This window comes from Amblyraja radiata, chromosome 25 (genome assembly GCF_010909765.2).
Source record: "Amblyraja radiata isolate CabotCenter1 chromosome 25, sAmbRad1.1.pri, whole genome shotgun sequence".
In the NCBI taxonomy this organism is placed as follows: Eukaryota; Metazoa; Chordata; class Chondrichthyes; order Rajiformes; family Rajidae; genus Amblyraja; species Amblyraja radiata.
In genome coordinates, this window is record NC_045980.1 from 11,068,485 (window position 1) to 11,083,271 (window position 14,787).

The 14,787-nt window shown below is 39.1% G+C and overlaps 2 protein-coding genes across 6 annotated transcripts in view; one reads left to right on the forward strand and one right to left on the reverse strand.

The window, feature by feature from the left end:
* slc8b1 (solute carrier family 8 member B1) overlaps positions 1-14,787 on the forward strand; it is a 29,606-nt gene that overhangs the window by 13,102 nt on the left and 1,717 nt on the right. For 3 of the 5 annotated variants that reach the window (XM_033043144.1, XM_033043142.1, XM_033043143.1), the window contains 6 exons: positions 35-176; positions 1,865-1,986; positions 3,469-3,622; positions 5,147-5,227; positions 5,311-5,375; positions 6,891-7,769. In XM_033043144.1, the coding sequence (XP_032899035.1) occupies positions 35-176; positions 1,865-1,986; positions 3,469-3,622; positions 5,147-5,227; positions 5,311-5,375; positions 6,891-7,079 (753 nt within the window). In that variant the 3' untranslated portion in view covers positions 7,080-7,769. Of the gene's footprint in view, positions 1-34; positions 177-1,864; positions 1,987-3,468; positions 3,623-5,146; positions 5,228-5,310; positions 5,376-6,890; positions 7,770-14,787 lie in introns of those variants that run through there. The other 2 variants (XR_004415680.1, XM_033043145.1) reach the window with 2 other exon arrangements.
* Positions 13,894-14,787, reverse strand: part of tpcn1 (two pore segment channel 1) — an 83,010-nt gene continuing 82,116 nt past the window's right edge. The window contains exon 27 of the mRNA XM_033043141.1: positions 13,894-14,590. Coding sequence (XP_032899032.1) covers positions 14,465-14,590 — 126 coding nt within the window. The 3' untranslated portion in view covers positions 13,894-14,464. The remainder of the gene's footprint in view (positions 14,591-14,787) is intronic.

Here is a 14,787-nt window from a genome sequence, read left to right on the forward strand (position 1 = left end):
GCAACTTTCTGACTCTTTCATTTCTCTCTTCCAGCTGCCAATTGAGTTTTTGCTTCTGCTTTGTATTCCTGTGGTTGACTTTGACCAAGATGATCACAACTGGAAGCGGCCCCTGAATTGTCTACAGATAGTTACCGGCTCGCTTGTCTGCATCCTTGCATTTAAATCTGGCTACTGTAAGAATTTAGTTTGCATTACTGTGTTAAAATAAGAGAACTACATTGTAACAGTCAGACAAATCTGGGGTGGGTCTGGTTGAAATTTGATATCTCAAATGTAGATAAAAGGAGTTTTCTAAAACATCCGGACATGTGACATACCGTTTGCAGAAGGACTATTAGTTGAGTTGCTTGCCTTGACATTTAGATTTTCTTCAAACTGAATTGTCAGCCAAAAGCAGAACACTTTCTGAATTTAGGCAACTTACGCAATTGCCGATGTTGTTTTTCCATCCTCCCTTCCCTGCTTACTCATTGAGATAATTGATTCCAGAAGCACAATTTTTTTTTTCCCCTCTCCCATGCTGTTTTATTGTTGCAAGTGAACAGGAGTTTTAGATTTTTTATTTATTGGTACTTTTTTTTTTTGGTACTCCATGGGAGAATGAGATACATACTGGTGCTGTGAATGAATTAATTACAGTTAATTAATATACTCTAAGCATGATTATCGGGGTCAATGGACTTGCACTGCATGCTCCCAACATTACATTAGGGGATTTGGAAGCTGCTTTGCGGTTGAAATGTCTGCCAATTTAAATCTAGTTCTGTACAATTTTCATAAAACTAATTCCGCTGCAATTGGTTTTGGATTAGTTTAGCGATAGTGTGGAAACAGGCCCTTCGGCCCACAGAGTCTGCACTGTCCAGCGATCCTCACACATACACACACTCACTCACATACACACTCACTCACATACACACTCACTCACATACACACACACACATACACACACACACACACACACACACACACACGAGATGCACTTGCTTTTGAGCTTCATGTTTTTAAAGGATACATTTTCCCTTTGATATGGCACAGAGAATTTGCCTGTCTGAAATGGATTGAATATTTCGTATAAAGAGCAAGATTAGTCCATAGTTAAATTTGGATAGTAAATCTTGAGTACTGAGGATGCTCTGCCTCGCTAACATCAATAGATTTTTGAACACCCTTGGGAACCAAGATACAGGGTGTGATGGGGGGGAATGCAGATGCTTGTTTAAACTGAAGATGGAACAAAGTTGGAATAACTCAGTGGGTCAGACAGTATCTCTGGAGAAAAGGACTAGGTGATGTTTCGGGTGTGAAGAAGGGTCTCGACCCGAAACGTCACCTATTTATTTTTCTCCAGAGATGCTGCCTGACCCGCTGAGTTACTCAAGCATTTTGTGTGTATCTTCAGGATACTGGGTTATCAAGTTGGATTGCTAGTGGAATTGGGGGTTTTTTGGGCTTAAGTGTAGTAAGTGGGGAAATAAGAGTATCTTGAGGCTTATCGCTGCTTTTTGTATCTTATAAAGGGCCTGTCCCACTTAGGCGTCATTCGCGAGTAATTTACGCGACATCATTTACGCGTCATGATGCGAGCGTGGTGTCGTAGGCAGTGACACGCGCCGCCCCAGGATTTTGGGATGTACAAAATCTTCGTGCGCCATCTGCGTGACGCGCAAATGATGCCCAAGTGGGACAGGCCCTTAAAGATCAGAAAAACAGGGGTGCATTTTTCATTGGACTTTAATGTGCTGTACAGGTTGCATGCGCTACATTAATTGTATGAAAATGTTTCTAAATTAGTTTATCTACAGAAATATTGTCTATAGTCTTTGCATGAGATCATTTAACTAGAATTTCTTTTCTTTAGATGGATTGCTGCTCATCCGTGGCCAGTATCCTGTGTGGGCTGTAGTTCTGGTGATTACAGTAGTTATAGCAGCGGTCGTTTTCTTCGCCACCAAAAATGAGGAACCACCAAAGTTTCACTGTGTAAGTCTCCCATCCAGATTTCATGAAACTTGTTTCGAACGACGTTCTACATTACTGAGCCAATGCTGTCTTGCATTGTAATGTTCTATATTACTGGGCCAATCCCCACTTGGATTTCAATCCGAACAATAGTTTATTTCTTTCTGTTAATTGCATTCCAAAAATTCCTTTCCTGTTTGTAACCCTACCAAAACCTTGATGGAATCTTAACATGTCTAAAATGCCTTTATTTCTAGATAAATATATGCATTACAACCATTTTAATTACATCTTTTTAATTGTTCTTAAATGAACATGCAGGATGAATGGAAAATTATCAGCATGTGTCATCGTGATTAGCCTTGTAGTTATGAACCACATGATTTCACAATGACTGCGGCTGCATTTTGCTACATGATGTAACATTTTCCTTTGATCGTTCATTGTTAATCTTATCTTCCTGTTTAACAGTGATTTTACTTCAATTTATTCTATGGTGCAGTTTTATTTTCTCTGCCTGAATTTGGGCAGAATCCTGGTTTATGGTTACTAGTAGATCTCCAGATGCATTTGTACTTGACTCTGTTTGTATTGGAACAAGGAACTGCATTGCTGGTTTACAAAACAAAAAGCGCAAGAGTGTCAGAGAGTGATAGTGTGGAAACAGGCCCTTCGGCTCAATGCCCACACTGGCCAACATGTCCCAGCTATTCTAGTCCCACCCGCCTGTGCTTGGTCCACATCCCTCCAATCCTGTCCATGGTTGGCTAGCATTTCAGGGTGGAACCCTTCAGTCTGAAGAAGGGGCCCTTCTTCAGACTGATGTTGGGGTGGGGGGGGGGGAGGAAAGAAAGGAGATGATGGAGACAGTAGGCTGTGGGAGAGCTGGGGAGGGGGAAGGAGAAAGAAAGCAAGGACTACCTGAAATTGGAGAAATCAAAGTTCATGCCACTGGGGTGTAAACTACCCAAGCGAGATATGAGGTGCTGTTCCTCCGATTTGCGCTGGGCCTCACTCTGGCAATGTCAGTGGCCCAGGACAGAAAGGTCTGATTCGGAATGGGAGGGGGAGTTGAAGCGATGAGCCACTGGGAGATCAGGTTGACTATTGCGTACTGAGCGGAGGTGTTGGGCGAAGCGATCACCAAGCCTGCGCTTGGTAACTGAGCAGATGTGTTGGGCGAAGCGATCGCCAAGTCTGCACTTTTTAATCTTTTGAACTTTTAACTCTACACACCATTCTTAGATGTTAAATTCATTACTCCATCTGAAAAGTGGTCTTTGTATTTGTAATTTGATAAGCTTTGCTATGCCACTGGTCATCTGACTTTTATTTTTTTGTCCAACCCATTTTTGACCTTTGCCATTTATAAATGGTTAAAATTCATAACATTTGTAACAACATTTTGACTGGAACAATTATTTACTTAAAAATGGGAGAATGTCTTTCTAAGGTAGACATTCGGTACCTGCAAGAAATGACAGATATTTGTCTTTGTTTCAGGTATTTGCTTTTATTGGTTTCTTCTTCAGCATCGTACTGATCAACAGTGTAGCCATTGAGATCGTCAATCTTTTACACGCCTTTGGAATAATTTTTAACCTGAGTAATACTGTTCTGGGATTGACGTTACTCGCCTGGGGAAACAGTATTGGAGGTATGTTATTATGGTCTGGCTGGGGAAGACAATGACAGCCAATGTAAAATGGCCAGAAGATGATCAACACTTCAGTGCTAATACAGCATGTACTTTGCAGTAGAGACAGACCCCTTCTATAGTTCGAGTAGATAAACATTTACCAGGGGCTAATGCTATATTGGTTTTGGATGACTTTAATAGTAAAGAGCCAGCATATTTTACAATAGTGATGCAGCGGGAGAGCTGCTGCTTCACGGCACCAGAGGCCTGGGTTCAATCCTGACTATGGGCACTGTCAGTGCAGAGTTTGTACATTCTCCCTGTGACAGCGTGGGTTTTCTCCAGTTTCCTCCCTTATTCCAAAAACGTGCAGGTTTGTAGTTTAATTAGCTTCTGTAGGTTACCCCTTGTGTAGGATGCGAAGCTGGGATAACACGGAACTAATGTGAATGGAGGATTGATGTTCAAGGACACTGCGGGACGAAGGGTCTGTTTCCACTGTATCACCAAACTCCAGATCTATACTGAATCGAATGGCCACTTCCACTTTTAGCCGAGTTTCAATTTTATTTGTAAATATTTATTTCAAACATTTGAAACTTAAATAGTAGTAATATTGTAGCTGTGATAATGGAATAGTGATGTGGAGTATCAAACACAGATTGTGTTTAATATCCTGTCTGACTTATGCATGTCCTTTGTTGGGAAAGGAAACCTGCATACCTTGGTCTTACATGCATGATTAATCCTACTGCATTTTAATTTCCTGGGGAATGTTTTGCCGGCTCCAGCAATGCATAAAGATACTGCATGATCCCAAAGACATTAACACAGTGGCAAGGATTCTCACTGAGAAACAGCAGTTTGTTGGCAGAATAGAGCTTGATCGCAAACTGCCTCTGACCGACAGCTGAGGAAATGTAATGTTTTTATGTCGTGAAACATGAGCCTAATATCAATGCAATGATGGTTGGAGAAAATTATCAATTCTAAATGTGTAGAACACAAATTGCTGGAATAGTTCATTGGGTCAGTCAGCATCTCTGAAGATATGTGTCGGAGAGAACTGCACATGCTGGTTTAAATCGAAGATAGACACGCAATGCTGGAGTAACGCAGCTGGACAGGCAACATCTCTGGAGCGATGGAATGGGTGACGTTTTGGGTCGGGACCCTTCAGATGGGTGACCTTTAAGAGTCTTGACTAGGGGAAATTTTAAATAAGTTTGTTTACATTAGGGGGAAACCTATTTAAGAGGCATTTTATATATTAAATAAGATTATGAAGGTTGTTTTTAATTTGGGGGAAGTTTTATTTTAACTGGATATTTATGCTTTGTCAGGCTACTTCCCTAAAGCTGGTGACAATGAGAGGAACTAAATGTGTGTGCTACTGGTGGGTTTCCTTGTTTCAAAGCGAAGGTGGCTGTTTTGGGAACAGCGTGCAAATGTTGAGTTTGTCACTGCCACACTTTGAATCAAATTAGCACTTTAGTGGGTAGAGGTTGAAGCCGAAATCAACCTGATGCTTTTCTCCCCCAGATTTGTTCTCCGACATCACAGTAGCTCGACAAGGATACCCGCGGATGGCTATTGCCGCATGCTTCGGTGGAATAATATTTAGTATCCTTTCTTGTGGTTTCTGCATTTGGATATAAAATTCCAAAGGCTATTCAAAGTTGTATGGTTCCTTAATTCCACTGTAGATATGCTGTTTGGTATAGGCTTAAGTGCTCTAATTCAAATGCCCTACAATGATAACGTCCTTGAGGTGTGTACCCATTCTTGCTATATACTATTTCATACCATGTTTGCATGCTTTTGAAAAGTAAACTTAAAACTGGACTTTTTTGTTCTCTATTATTCAGCAACCGGCTCCATATAATGGGAGGGGAAATGAGAACAGGCTGCTGGTCAAAAATAAGAGTAATTGGTCTGGGAATATTGAATGGTTTTTAACCTAGGATAAATGTTGATTTTGGGTCGGGAGTTGCAGCACCTTTGAAGATGGTTGAAGAGCAAAAAAGGTTTGGGTTGATATAGAGACAAAATGCTGGAGTAACTCAGTGGGTCAGGCAGCATCTCTGGAGAAAAGGAATAGGTGACGTTTCAGGTCGAGACTTCTTCAAAGGTTAGGGTTTATTATTGACTCGTGATTAACTGAGAGTTTTTTGTCTTGCATGCTATGCAATCGAGTCGGAAAATGCCATACATGAATACAATCAAGCCAAACTCACTCTAACACAATAGGTAATGATGGGAAAGAAATTGGTTCTGAAACAGAATTCTAAGCTGAAGATGTTTGGGACGAAGACCAAGATATCAAAATAATCAGCTGGGGAAAGAAAAAATCACTTGATACAAATCCTCATACCAAGAAAGGATGTCCAAATGAGCGCTTTTAAGAAATGGAAGTGTGTACCAAAGGATGTAGTTGGGAAGCCATGCTCTGGATAGAACATTCTTCAAGATTAAATTAGTGTCAATGGAAAATGTGGTGTTGTTCGCAAGAGTGTGTAATTTCTGGAGTTCAAAGATTATACTTTGCAATAAATATTCAGAGGAAGGTAAAAGTTATGGAAAGATGGGGATTTTGCTAAAGCATTCAGAGGAGGGAGTGAGCTGTGTGTATGTGAGGGCTGATCTCATGACTGGATGTTGCAAGGCTTGTAGATGAGTAAGGATGGAACATGAGGGAATGATGAATGGAAGAAAATGGAGGAAGTGGACATTGATAGAAAAGCTGTGTCTAAGAAGCAAACAATCTCCATGAACAGGCTTTGAAGAAGTATCAATTCAAAACAAGCAGTTGAATTTTTTAAGTACTGCTATAAATCAGAGTTTACATTCAAAGCAGAATTTCCTGAACTAAGGATAGATGATATGATTCACTGTAATATGAGCGTGACTTGTCTCATTTGAAGTCAGTTGCTTATCCCTAAAATACTAGAGCTGCATAAAGTTTAACAGTAAGATGCTGGCAGGAAGTTTTTTTTTTTAAACTGATTGATTTGTTATAACTAAGCTATTTCAATCTACCACATGTTTGTGTATTTTAGATTAGTCTATTGTGAAAATTGGTATTACATAAATGTGCTTTATAAGCACATGGCAAAATCTTATCTGCAAAGAATTCCTTTTTGTATTTGGGTTGAATCTTATTCCATAATTTTGGTTTCATTTTTGCAGGTCACAATTTTGGTTGTGTATTAAAACATCTTCCACAGTAATTTAATGTAAATTTATACTAGTGCCAAATTTACTAATTTACTTATTTCTTCTCCAGATCAAATGCGATGGCCTCCTGGATTGGATTCTAGTTGGATCACTCGGCTTAAGTCTTGTTATGTCATTTATATTGATCCCGCTTCAAGGCTTTAAGTTCACACGGTTATACAGCATTATTTTAGTCTCCTATTATGTAATATTTGTTATAATAGCACTATTGACTGAAGCTGAAATTATACATATTTAAATTATGGTGTCCATGATATAGGCTGATGTGAAATAATAGTTCTGGCACATTTTGCACATATGAATTTATGTTTAAATTATAACTTTTGTCAGAAGTCTGAAAACTAAATGTTTAGGTGGATGGGACAAGCACTGAACAGAATTTGCACCTTAATTTTACTTTAAAATCTCTTGTTTAATGAAGCTGACAATTTATATTTTTGATTCTGCATGTTCATGAGGTTGAACAGAATGATGTTTTCTACAAACAGAGGCTGCTTCACTTATATATGGTCCATAAATTGCTGAGCAAAGATGGAATACAGGGATCTTTTTTTTTTTTTTTTCTCAAAGCTTAAAATATGTTCACCCCCTTAAACAGAAACAACCCTATTTTCACCACAAGCCTTTATTACTGAAGCTGGAATTCAGTCAGTCACTCACATTGGAGTACCAACAAATTTGACATCTCTTGATATGAATTTTAAGTTGTTTATTTGAACTGTATGAATAATTGGGTAACTTTTTTTGCACTGTTGTAAGGTTTTATCAGGTTGCCTCCAATGGGAACAAGGGAATTGTTTTTCAAGTAAGATTTATTGTAGTGTCTGCCCTCAGCTTTACACTTGACCTCAGAACTGAATTTTATGTTCAATGATATTGCTGTTGTACGACTTTTTACTTGTGGAATAAATTTTACTATTTAAATGTTTGTGTCACTAGTAGTTGGGTGTTTGATTTTTCTATTTTTAAGACGAGTGAATATTTTACAGAACACCGGAGCCTGGATTTCAACTTTTTCTGCTTTACCTTAATTGAGATTGCCAAGGTCACAACATCATAGTTTAGGTGGTGTGGAATTAATTTCCGTTCCACCATTCTCCTCCACTCCACAACATGGTATCGCTGTCTAAAAATCTAAATGTAATTGCAGTTGTTGCAAGTATTGGAGTGGGGAGGGGTGGGAAGCAAAAGATTGAGATATGGTGCAGGTCTGGTCATATCTGGGAGAAAACGGTGTATATTTCTGGTCGGTGAATTTTAGAGATGCTGCCTGTCCTGCTGAGTTACTCCAGCATTTTGTGTTTTCCATCGATTTAAACCAACATTTGCTGCAGTGCTTTCTTGCACGAGAATATAATGGGTACTGACTTGAACATTGCTGTACATTAATTACATTGAAATCAAAATTGCAAAAAAATATAGCATTTGATCCATACTAAGTTTTGAAAGTATGTAGAAATATAAATGAATGGAAAAATAAACTGCATACCATTTTTTAGAATACTGAAATGAAGCCAAGACTGTTCATGACAGTTTAATGTTTAATAAAAGACAAAGTAATGTGCACATCCACTTGAAACTATCTCTGGCAGCTTCAATCTACCAGACATTTTCCATAAATGCAGTGCTACTCCAAATGCATACACAATGTGTTTGAATTAAAATTTTGAATTTTCCATATGTTTTGTGCTGGCTTTTGTAAAATTTGCATCAATGCAAGGTCAACAGAAGCAGCTTGATGGCTGTTTCGTATTGATATATTAGGAGAACCAAAATTTGGATTATGAATGAAAGCTGGGATCTTGAGACAAGTAATGCCCCAGTGATGATCTATCTCTATCTCTTCTCCCCCCCCCCCCCCCCCCCCCCCCCCCAGGCTGGCAGCGAGGGCCCAAATATTTTCATCGCCACTGTTTTAATCATCTACACTGACCTGCATGATTTTGTCAAATGCCCACAGTGAGAATTAAACTGTAAGCTCTTGTTTCATACAAACTCTACAGTATGTCGAGCTGAAATAGGATTGGGGAAACTGAATTAGGAAAAATGCTACAACTAAATCAAGTGTTTCCTCATTGCCATTATAACTAGGAACAATTACTTGATTCCTCCAAGTGTTAATATTATTACTCCTAGTCCAATCTATTAATTCTACAGTCATGCAAGAACATGATTTAAATTCACTCTGAATACCTGAGAAGCTGCATTTTACAAAAATAAATATTATAGATTATTTTTATATGCACAAGTAGTGCGTTTCCACATTTGTTTTATTACAGACAATTCTTTGAACATGGGATATCTAAAATAAAGGCAAGGAATTGTTTTTGTGAAGACAAAGGTGTTTCAAATAGATGGTCTGAAAGGTGATAACTTGAAATATTAACTTATTATCTCAACATAAAGTAAAAAGTTCCACATTCCAAATGTTCGCTTTGTCATTTTAAATAACACAATAATTGGAAATTAGACAAATGGAATTTTCAGCAGTGCTGCTATTAGCTTGCATCGTGTGCCATAATAGTTTTAATTATGAACCTACATGTAGATTTGAATAATGTTTTGAGAAGCAATAACAGAATCGTAGCAATACAAAATAAAACTGAGTTAAATTCTAAAATAGCAAATAACTTTACGCAAGATGCCTTTAGTAGGCTGAGAACTGCTTCATTAATTCGTATCATTAAAATGTAGCAAATATTTAACTGCTTGATATATACAGAAAACGAATTGAACAATTTTAAGAATAAACCAGATGCTGAAAATTAATAGAATTGTGCTTTTTAGTTCAGGTCTAGCTGTCTAGACAAGTGAAATCTTGAGAGGCCCTATTTTAGTTCAGAGGGAATTTTAAGACTTGATGGAAGTGTGCAAATCTGTTTGTTTAGATCACAACAGTGTACATTTACTGCTTAAACTCCATCTAAAATTAAATTGTACTTTGAGGCATAATTGGCCTGTCTAAGGCTTAATCCTTCAGTGACAATACATAATGTTAATTTGGGATTGGGCCAATACCTAATACTATTAATATTAACATCCACTAATATCCATTATAAATATACACTGCTATAGGAACTTTGGAAAGATGCTTTAAGCTGTATTTATCATTATGCTGTAAAACTGCAAGGGTAGTTTTTTTTTTTTAATCTGCAATATAAGTGTTTCCTTTGGTTACAACAAATCATTTATTTTTTTTAAAGAACAGATTCTTTTTAGAAAAATAGACAGATTAGACAAATTTTCCATTAGAAGTGGGATCGACAACATAGAATGAAGGTGAATGCTAAATGTGATATTATACGCAGTGAGGAATGCAAGACCAGGATTATCAGAGTCAAAAGAAAACTGGACAAGTTTCTAAAAGGGAAAGGATTTGCAGGATTAATGGCATTAACCAGGTTGCTCTTACTAGAGCTGGTATTGACTCAATGAATTTAATAGTGGACCCAAGAGACTGCAGATGCTGGGATAGTGAGCAAGAAAACAAACTGCTGGAGGAATTCCACAGGTCAGGCAGCATCCGTGGAGGCAAAGGTTGACATCTATCCCTTTGCATCAGGACAGAGTGTAGACAAGGAGTATGGAAAGGGGAGAGGTGTGGCAGTGCCTCGTTGCTAATAGGTGGAGTGAGTGTTGATGGTCAGATGTGGCCAGGTAGTTACCAAACATATGGAATTGAGCAGCTATTCATTGAATTTACTATCATTCAGCAAATTATTTTTTAAATTGTAACAAGTAAACCCCTACATGAAGAAAATCCTCACCAAATTAGTCAAAATGGAAAATATTTAAATCAATTATTGCATCATGTCTGAATAATAATAATAATGATAACAAAAAGTGCATTTTGCCTGGTCACTTGCAGACTGTGGTATCCAATCTGCACTTCTTGTGAAATCTTCCCTTCTGTTATAAATCCAACAGAGCAAATGCTGTGCATTAATACTCGTAATTTCCAAATCAAACAAAACGCAGGAATGCCATTTCATTCCTACAATGCCTCAGCACAACTGTCCCCTGCTGCTCCACTTGTCTTCACATTGACCCGTGAAATATCTGATCAGTAAACAAATCAGCAAATGGTTCACATTATTCCTGTGAAAGAAGTTGCCTCACTCTACTCAAATGGCAAATTACTAGTTTTGCCATTTTATATTTTATTTCATTTTTGGTTGCTGGAGGTGACACTTGTTGCATTTTGACTCAATAGCCTGTATCAGGACTGAGAGCACAGAGGCGAAATAGCACGTATAAAGAGGTGAGAGGGGCTGGCAGGCGATAGGTGGAATCGGGTGAAGAGGGAGATGATGGGCGGTGGGGGAAATCAGGCTGTTGGGTGTTCAGTAGAGAGAATAAGAGACAAAAAAAGGGGGGTAGATGGATCCATTAGGGGAGACACTGATGGGGGCTGGAAGGCGATGTGGAAGCAGATACGGGAACGGATGGGTAGATGGAACCAGCTGGGAGAGGGGATGGAGAACCAAAAGATGCAGTGTGTGGGTGATAGGCAAATGCAACCAGGAGGGGAAGGGGAATGGGCAGAGGTTGGGGCAGGGAGCCAGAGGAGAGGGAAACTAGCGTAGCAAGGACTCTGAGAAGAATATCACTTTATGTTCCACCTGGGTTGTCTACAGGGAACATTTAATTTTCCAATTTAGGTAATCCACTTTCTCTATACTCCCTTTTCTCTCCATCCAGTCTCCCTATCATCCAGTTTCATTTCCCTCCCTCTTCTGGTTCTGTGATAATCACATACACACTACACCTGGTTCTCCTATCCCCTGGCAATCTGGTTCTATCTGCCCACCATATTTCCCTTGCCTTGTTCCACTATCTTCCTTATCAGATCCTGCACCTAGTGCCTTGGTTCCACATCACCTTCCAGCCTCTCTCTACCTTCACCCCCACTACCACCTGGCTCCGTCTGCCACTTTTGTCTCCATCTATATGAGTCTCTACCTATCAACTACCTCTTAAGTTTCTTCTCCCCCACTCCCTCCTTACCTGGTTCCACCTATCGCTGGCCAGACTCCATCTCACCCCTCCCCCTCGTGTCTTTACTCTGCCTCTGTCCCCTCTACACTCTCAGTCCTGATGAATGATAACAAACTGAAATGTTGACCATCCCTTTGCTTCAATTGATGCTGCACGGCCCACTGAGTTGCTCCAGCAATTTATTCTGTGCTCCAATTCTAACAACTGCAGTCTCTCTCCAAATTACTTCACTGGGTCACTCTCCCGAGTTGCAGGAACGCACAACGTCATTATAAACATAAAAACAATATAAAGAAGTATTTCTGCAGGTTTCAGTAAACGTGATCAAGTAAAGGAAAACAGGTGAATTTTGAGTATATGTTCAATTATCGCAGACACAGAATTCAGCATACACACTGTGTTACAGTTTGAGGAGCACTGCAAGTTGAAAACCAATTTAATGTGCGTGCTGGCTTAACCAGGCTTAAATTTAATGGAAATTTATAGAAGAGTTAAACATAAAGGAACTTAACGTCAATACCACAGAGCTTCCAAAATAAATATCCAAATTGAATGTATAGTATATATTCTGAACGTAGTGGCAACAGCATCTGAAACATTTCAATACTATGGTTAGGATAATTATCCATTACAGGTTCGTCTACAGTGCCCTCCATAATGTTTGGGACAAAGTCCCATCATTTATTTATTTGCCTCTGTACTCCACAATTTGAGATTTGTAATACAAAAAAATCACATGTGGTTAAAGTGCGCATTGTCAGATTTTATTAAAGGGTATTTTTTATACATTTTGGTTTCACCATGTAGAAATTACAGCAGTGTTTCTACATAGTCCCCGCATTTCAGGGCACCATAATGTTTGGGACACATGGCTTTATAGGTGTTTGTAATTGCTCAGGTGTGTTTAAATGCCTCCTTAATGCAGGTATAAGAGAGCTCTCAGCACCTACTCTTCCCACCACCTTTGGAAACTTTTATTGCTGTTTATCAACATGATGAACAAAGTTGTGCCAATTAAAGTCAAATAAGCCATTATGAGACTGAGAAACAAGAATAAAACAGTTAGAGACATCAGCCAAACATTGAGCTTACCAAAATCAACTGTTTGGAACATCATTAAGAAGAAAGAGAGCACTGGTGAGCTTACTAATCACAAAGGGACTGGCAGGCCTAGAAAGACCTCCACAGCTGATGACAGAAGAATTCTCTCTATAATAAAGAAAAATCGGCAAACACCTGTCCGACAGATCAGAAACATTCTTCAGGTGTGGATTTGTCAATGACCACTTTCCGCGAGGACTTCACGAACAGAAATACAGAGGTTACACTGCAAGATGCAAACAACTGTTTAGCCGCAAAAACAGGATGGCCAGGTTACAGTTTACCAACATACCACCTCAGCTGCGAAACACAGTGGTGGATGTGTTATGGCCTGGGCATGTATGGCTGCTGAAGGTACTGGCTCACTTATCTTCATTGATGACACAACTGCTGACAGTAGTAGCATAATGAATTCTGAAGTGTATAGACACATCCTTTCTGCTCAAATTCAAACAAATGCCTCAAAACTCATTGGCCGGCGGTTCATTCTACAGCAAGCAATAATTGCAAACATACTGCTAAATCAACAAAGGAGTTTTTCAAAGCTAAAAAATGGTAAAATTCTTGAGTGTCCAAGTCAATCACCCGATCTGAACCCAATTGAGCATGCCTTTTATATGCTGAAGAGGAAACTGAAGGGGACCTGCCCCCAAAACAAGCATAAGCTAAAGATGGCTGCAATACAGGCCTGGCAGAGCATCACCAGAGAAGACACCCAGCAACTGGTGATGTCCATGAATCGCAGACTTCAAGCAGTCATTGCATGCAAAGGATATGCACCAAAATACTTAACATGACTACTTTCAGTTACGTGACATTGCTGTGTCCCAAACATTATGGTGCCCTGAAATGGAGAGACTATGTATAAACACTGCTGCAATTTCTACATGGTGAAACCAAACTGTTCAAAAACAGCCTTTATTAAAATCTGACAATGTGCACTTTAACCACAAGTGATTTATTTCTATTACAATTCTTAAATTGTGGAGTATAGAGGCAAATGATAGGTCTTTGTCCAAACATTATGGAGGGCACTGTAGCTCCCTGTATATAATACTATGGCTTACAAATAGGTGACCCTGAGAATTACATATTCTGAGTCAAAACAGAATGATTCCTTTAGGTATAGTACATCTTATAGACTGACAATGAGAACTGACGCAATAAAAAACACTGGTTATGGAGGTTTTTTTATATTAAAATATTGTGATCAGCTACCCACAGAGCACGTTATTAATTCAGGTATGAAATAAAACTGCTAAAAGCTAAATATCAATGGAACTTAAATAAACATAACAATATATATTTTTTTGACACATATAGCTTACCACAGATCATCAGATCATAATTTCTGAGTAACGTGGACTCTTTCCTCCCATCAGTCTGGCCCCTTCCAGAATTCAGCATTCTACCATCACAGTAGGTCTTCGAACTGGCAGAACATCCCCAAGTGCATACGTGCAAAACACCAGATACAAAATAATACTGAATAATGATTGCATAGTGGACAAGTTGGTTATATTTCTAAGTTACAGTCTGGGACCGCTGTCGCAATTCTGCAGATGGCAGGTGCGTGTTGGAGTTCAAAATACATTCCAGTGGTTGGTCCTGCTGCATTTGGTTTATTCGGGCATGCTCTTCGTACCATTCCTGTGGGAAGAGATACATTTTTGTTGCTGTATATTGTACAAGAAATCAACGACTAAAGTGGCAACATAGGCAGGCAGGGCGGTGTTTGGAAAGCTTGTCTTCTTCAGCATGGGTAAAAAACACAAAGTGCTGGAGTAACTCAGCAGGTCAGGCCATCTCGGGAGAACATTTATTGGTGACGTTTCAGGTCAATACCT